Source organism: Echiichthys vipera (genome assembly GCF_963691815.1).
Source record: "Echiichthys vipera genome assembly, chromosome: 14".
NCBI classification, from domain to species: Eukaryota; Metazoa; Chordata; class Actinopteri; order Perciformes; family Trachinidae; genus Echiichthys; species Echiichthys vipera.
Genome location: NC_139839.1, coordinates 13,772,163 through 13,779,179, shown reverse-complemented (window position 1 = coordinate 13,779,179; position 7,017 = coordinate 13,772,163). Strand labels below are relative to the sequence as shown.

The following is a 7,017-nucleotide window of genomic DNA, read 5'->3' as shown; positions in this document are numbered from 1 at the left end:
CTGGACAGATTTAGACTTCCATTTTCATGCTTTTTCAAATCTTCCTGATCCAGCCGAAGAGTTATTTCCAAAATAGAATGGGGGGGGGGGGGGGGGGGGGTTCATCAGGCAGTGTCTTTAATATAGGTTTCTGGATCGTAAAAGTGTTAGCACGATGTCATGCGAGGATTTGAGATGCATACACCACTTTGAAAAAACAATGTTTTCATTTTGTGCTAAGGGAGCATGTGAATTTTCAAGAGGTTTTCAAATAGAGAATGTAAAAAGCTGTTCAATTGCTCAATCCACACATCATAAAATATATATGTACTTGGAGAAATTGATATTTTCTCTTGCTGATATTTTTTCTGTTTCTCTCTTTTTCTTCCTCTTAGGTCTAGCAGAACCCAGCCATGCCTATAACAAGTAAAGGGTCAAGACAGAGGGCTTGGGTCAGCGGACCCTGCGTGTGTTTGAGTCTTTGGCGATGGAGGCCACTCTTTTATTCATGCATCGTCCTTGTTCTTGTTCAGCCTACAATTGTCCTTGGAGCACTTGAGCTACAGCTGGATGAAGAGCAGCCGGCAGGGACCATTGTTGGTGATATCAGCGCTGGGTTACCACCTGGTGAAGCCGGAGGTCTTTACTTCATCTCAGACCATGAGAGCACAGGCGTTAGCAACGATCTCAACATTGACCAAACAACAGGCATCATTACCACCGCACGCCGTCTGGACCGCGAGCAAAGGGACCACTATAGCTTCATTGCCGTGACTATGACTGGAGTCACTGTTGAGGTGTCGATTACCGTCAACGACATCAATGACCATGCACCTGTGTTCCCCAAAAAGAAAGCTGTTCTTAAGATCCCCGAGCACACAGCTGTGGGGACAAGATTTTCACTGGAGCCTGCAACAGATGCGGACCAGGACCAGCTGACCACTCAAGGCTATGCCATTCGAGAAGGCAACATAGGGCAGGCGTTCAGACTGGAGACCAAGAGAGGTGCTAACAAAGTGCTGTATGTTGACCTTGTAGTCAATGGACTGCTGGACAGGGAGAAACGCTCATTGTACACTATGGGCTTGGAGGCCTTTGATGGAGGCTCACCCAGGAGGATGGGATCCATGACACTGGAAGTGACTGTGACTGATATCAATGATCACGCGCCAGCTTTCAATCAGACCAGATACCATGCTATTATCTCTGAAAGTCTCCCACAAGGAAGCAGCATCCTTCAGGTTAGCGCAATTCTTTTCAGTGTTCAGATAGTAACCCAGTACTTCGCTCCAGATTCATTTTAATTTTGGTGTTTGACTTTCTCATCTTTTCAGGTATTTGCGACAGATGAGGATGAGGGCGATAATGGTCTGGTGCTTTATGAAATCAACCGGCGTCAGAGTGACCCTGACCGCACCTTTGTCATAGATATCAAATCTGGGGTCATCACTCTGAATAGGCCCCTGGATTATGAACTGAAGAGGGTCCATGAACTGGTGGTCCAGGCCAGGGATAACGCCAGCCACCCTGAGGTAACAGAATTGGTCAATCATAACAGTGTGTTAAGCATAAATTACCATGTTTTTAATGATGATGCTTTTAAAATAGTTTTATGTACTGTAGTATGTATTCCTGAAGAGTTACTGCTACCTTGATGTCTGTACAATTGATAATATAACCAAACACTGGCAAATTCACTATAAAAATAATGTGACACAAATGAATCACTAAGCAACATGAATCATGCACCATTTTCCCAGGTGACCAATGCGTTTGTGACCATTCACGTCCGTGACTACAATGACAACCAGCCCACCATGACCATCATCTTCCTCAGTGAGGACGGCTCTCCCAGGATCTCCGAAGGAGCCCAACCAGGCCAGTACGTAGCTCGGATATCTGTCACAGACCCCGACTATGGAGAGTATGCCAATGTGAACGTGTCCCTCGAAGGGGGTGATGGGAAGTTTGCTCTCACAACCAAGGACAGCATCATCTACCTGATATATGTTGACCAGGTCTTGGACAGAGAGGAACGTGATTCCTATGACCTGAGGGTTATGGCCACGGACTCCGGCACGCCTCCACTCAGGGCTGAGTCATCTTTCACCATTCAGGTTACCGATGTCAATGACAACCCCCCTCTGTTCGACCAGCAAGCCTACAGACAGACTATTCCTGAGGTTGTCTATCCTGGCTCCTTTGTTCTCCAAGTTACTGCCAGGGACAAAGACCAGGGCCCCAATGGGGATGTCCGATATAGCCTCCTCAAGGGCAAAAACTCTCACTCTGATTGGTTTTCCATCGACCCGGTCACAGGGATCATAACCACAGCGATGGCTCTGGATTTCGAATCAGAGCCAGCCCCTAGTGTGACCGTTATTGCGACGGATAGCGGCCGCCCGCCATTGTCATCCACAGCAAAGGTGGACATTGTGCTGCAGGATGTTAATGATAACACACCTGTGTTCTCCAGTGACTTCTACAATGCCTCAATCAAGGAGAACACCCCAGCTGGGACCTGCTTCTTAGAGGTAAGAAAAACCCTTAAGAAGTTTCCACTGCAGCCTTCAGCCTTCTTTCCCTCTCAATCTTCTTTTATTCAGCTCTCTTTCACTTTACCCCTCTTTATTTTATAGGAGACCTGCCGTTTTTTAATTCTCATGGAGCGCAATCAATCTTGCGCTGTGTTGGCCACAACACTATTGTCCTACTTATGTAGCCAAAACCAAGTATTAGCTGTCTCCCATGTCCTCTCATCTCTTTATTCACTTTCTCTTTTCACTCACATCCTCCCTAAAGCTCTCTCTGATTACTCCCCTGGCAAAAGTGTGATTTATACATCAATATGAATGAGTCTGGAAATCAAAGTTATGAAGTGAAAAGCACTCTCAAAGTCCTGTTTCAGAACAGGATGGTGCGCTTGGAAGCATTGTGATGTGAGCTGGCCTATGAGAGGAGAAGCAAAGCCCTTCAACATGTTGATTTAGTGGTAAAGAGATTTATAAGTATAGACAAACAGAGAGAGAGAGAGAGAGCGAGAGAGAGAGAGAGAGAGAGAGAGAGAGAGAGAGAGAGAGAGAGAGAGAGAGAGAGAGAGAGAGAGAGAGAGAGAGAAAGGAATGGAGGCAGCCTTCACCTGCATTCCTTAATCTACTGTGAGCAGATTTACTCTGTGTCGGTATGTCCTCTCTCTCACCTCGTGTGGTTGCCACAGTAACCAAGCCATCAGCGTAGAGTGAGCTCTTGGTATCTCGCGGCAGCTCGGCTGTCTTGCTTTTATCTCGATTCTAGCAGCTCCTATATATAAGGAGGACCTCTCACGAGAAATGAAAGAAGGATGACTGGCTGTTTGTCTTCCAGCGAGGTCTTAACACGGCATCATGCTCCGTTGAGACACACTGTTTTTACAGGATGGTTTCACCCCTCCATTTCTGTTTCTCAGATATTTAAGAAAGCCTGCTGCCAGAACTTGAAAGTGCAGTGGCTCTAATATAAGGCAACCCTAATCATACCAACCAAACTGGAATTAGATAAATACCAGTAGTTGAATTTCACATTCTTGCAGGTTCATTTAACATGCATGTGGAAAGGATGGGTGGTTGGTGTTCTGTGGAAACTGGCATATGGGCCATGCTCCTTAGGGACAGGAGGAGAGAGAAGTAAGGGAACATAATGAAGAAGAGATGAGTTGCAAGTTAACCAAAAATGAGGAAGAGAGGTGCACTGGCCTGTGGAAGGACTGTGAAAAGAAAAAAAAATGATGCAGGCGAATACAGCCTTAACATGATTTATTTCTGAGGTGTCTTTACAATCACAGATACAGCCTTTCCATTGCTAGATTACTCAACCCTGTAATTTACTCTTAATTAGGCTGCTCAGTTGTATTATTATATCCCTCCAGCAACTAAATGAACCCCCTGGACCTCAATTCCAGTTGTTGCAACAGTTGTAATCAACTGTTAGTAGTTTTTTTTTCCTAATCCTCGCCGGCAGTTACTCTGGCAGTAGGTGCGGGTATAATCCCCTGCCAGACATCCCGGGTGGTTTTGATGCCAGAGTGAGTGAATAAGGCTTGATTTGCCCATTCCGGCACGTTCCTCAAGGCTTTGCTCGAACCGAGCCAAGATTCTCCGGTCGAGAGTCTGCCCACAGGGGCTGCAATTTGCAGAATAATGGTAGTTGGAGTAACCTTTTTTTTGGGCCAATGGAATATGTTGCCACTCAGATAGGACACACACACGCAAATGATTTTAGACCTGACATACCTTGACGACTGTCGTTCCAGATTTGTTCTGTATTTTCTCCTGTTGCCTGCCAACCAACTGTCGAGATTGTGGAACGTTGGGTATTTTACTGTCAAGATAGTGACAAAGTGAAGAATTGGGTCAGCTTGTCCACTAGGCCCGGTTTACATTTTTGTGCGATGTTATTTTGCGCCGGCAATCGGGTTGTGAGGTTTCATCACGGTCCTCACAGAGTCGAGGCGAAGCCAGAATGTTCTCAGAATTGTACCAATATTTACAATAGATAACAATCACTTTGTTTGGCTTCAGGGCATATTATACTGTCTGGGCTGGCTCAGTTAGGTTTTTGGAAACTTTGTGTAAAAATGAGGGGGGGGGGGGGTCAGCAAATGTTTAATATCGAAACAAGAAAATGTTTCATGAAACAGTGTTTGAAGTAATGGCACATGTACGCAGATAAGGTAGGGGGTAGATTCTCTCTTTTCTGCCAAAACTATAGACTTCCCTAAGCTCTCTTTTCTCTCTCGCTCATTCTCGCTGTCTCTGTTTTTCTTACTCATTTGCTCTGTTTCTCTTTTATTCTCGTGATGTCTTTTGATTTCTCCACTCACACATACACACACATTCGGCAATAGTGTGTAGGAAGTTTCTTATCAGTAAGGCTACTATGGTAATCTGTTATGCGCTACACTGTTTATGTAGCCGTGACACAAAGGAGTTATTTATTTCTTGGTTTCCCCGCTTTCCTCTTCCCCTGCTTCCTTAAAGTATTTCCCAGGCAGGAGAGGTTATGGTGCCTCTGTTTGTGTGTGTGTGTGTGTGTGTGTGTGTGTGTGTGTTTGTGTGTGTGTGTGTGTGTGTGTGTGTGTGTGTGTGTGTGTGTGTGTGTGTGGTTGTACACACCTTCCATCTGATTCAGGTTCATATCCTGAGAAGGTAAGGGTCATGAGAACAGTGTGAATAATTGCGGGTATGAGAAGTGGCAAGCATATTTTAGAGCCATTACACCATTTTCATTGTTTAAAAACGTTTTATTTTGCATGCAAATGTTGCTGAAACCTTCTGATCTGTAGGGACATTTTTTTTTCCAGTTGATCAGGTTTTTTCCTCTTTTTCTTTGGTGTAATCTGTGTTTTTTTTTCAAGACTAAGTGCTTTTTCCTTCATGGGTTGTGTTTCTGTCAAATTATATGACATGCTCACTTACATGACCTAACCACTGGGAAGACACTGTTGATCTTACAAGCAGTGACATACATGCTCCTTCCAAGTCTCAAATGCAGTACCCATAGTCATCATCAGATGAGACGCAAATAAGATGAAAGTTATGAAAGAATATAGGAAAATCAAACAGAACAATATGAAATGTTGAGATTGCTGAGAACAAGATGGCAATGGTTTGCGTGCTTGTACGTGTACTTACTTACTTACTTGTACATGCACGCCTGTATGTCATACATCTGTGTATGTGCACTTGTGTACATCATTGAAGCCAAGATGTCACTTTCAGCAGGTGATGCATCTCCCCTGTGATGTTCAGCATGTGGTTTCCTGGTCAAGCCTGTTAAACAACACTCAATCATCTCCACAGACGCACAGATGTGCTCAGCTGGGAGATGTACAAAACAGTAGAGAACTGCTTGCTGGCACTGCAGTACAAGAGTATATCGGTACTGCACTGTGGGTTGGTAATGCAAAGTTTGACACCATGCTTTGAAAATAAAAATGAATGAAATTTTCATAATAAAAAAAAAAACTAGAAGAGCACTCTACCGAGGCCATTCCACTCTGAAATAAAGGGTCTTCCTTGGCCCACAGTACACACTTCCACACTTTCATGAAAATGGGGCCAGTAGTTTTTTTCTCAATGCTATTGACAGATGGACAAACAAACTGATCCGAGTGGAAAGGAGGAAGTAAGTTGGTACAGAAGTAAAACCTGGAAGCCTTGCTACAGGTCCTTAGAGGCTTATTTTAGGCTTAGAAAATTATTTTAAGCTCCACAGTACAAAATGCTGGACAGAATGAGAAACATTCTGACAAACCTTTTCTATTTGTTACTGCAAATTTTGACACAAGGGTGACACTAAAACAAACAAAGGAGCCATTAAACTCAGATGGATTATCCCCAAAGGAACATGAATGTGTCCAAGACTTGTACTCAAAAGTATCTAAAATAGAAATTGCGCGTCCTCTGGGGAGCATAGATGTGCTTAGTAAATGTAATCACTATCTTCACATTAAATTAGAGCTGCCCATTTGGAGAAAATGACTCTCCACCTCAGATTTCATGGCTATCTGGACATTTGAGATACTATGTCATGAACCAAACTACTGATCTGGTGACAGTAGACACTCACCAGTCAAACGTGGCAAATCTTGCTCTCAACCACATTTTTTGAAAGACATATTATACTTTCTTACCTACTGAGCAGTCACGTAAAACAAGAACACAAGAACATGTGGGTGTGAGTGTGATGTGAAGGTGACTGAAATAAAGCAAAAACATATAAGAAAGGAGACAGGTTTCTTTTGACAGGTTGAGTTAGTCCTCCTAGACTTCCCACAAAACCCCTTAAATAAACACAGCACGTCTGCCTGTCAAAGCAATCGGCCCTTTTTGGTGTGAAGTCCAAAGTCTGGGACCCTGTGGCTAAAGTCTATATGGCTCTATAAGGAAAGACTAATCGTATTCAAAACATATACACACACATGCACACTGAGACTAATCACATTTCATAAAACCAATAGAGCCGGAGACATTTGGTGACGCACTGAAAACAGGAACGTCT

The 7,017-nt window shown here is 43.9% G+C and overlaps 1 protein-coding gene across 1 annotated transcript in view; it reads left to right on the top strand.

The window, feature by feature from the left end:
- Nucleotides 1-392: 392 nt before the first annotated feature.
- Nucleotides 393-7,017, top strand: part of dchs1b (dachsous cadherin-related 1b) — a gene marked incomplete at its 5' end in the record, with an annotated part of 71,439 nt that continues 64,814 nt past the window's right edge. The window contains 3 exons of the mRNA XM_083927066.1: nt 393-1,220; nt 1,314-1,511; nt 1,740-2,513. Of these exons, the coding sequence (XP_083783192.1) occupies nt 393-1,220; nt 1,314-1,511; nt 1,740-2,513 (1,800 nt within the window). The remainder of the gene's footprint in view (nt 1,221-1,313; nt 1,512-1,739; nt 2,514-7,017) is intronic.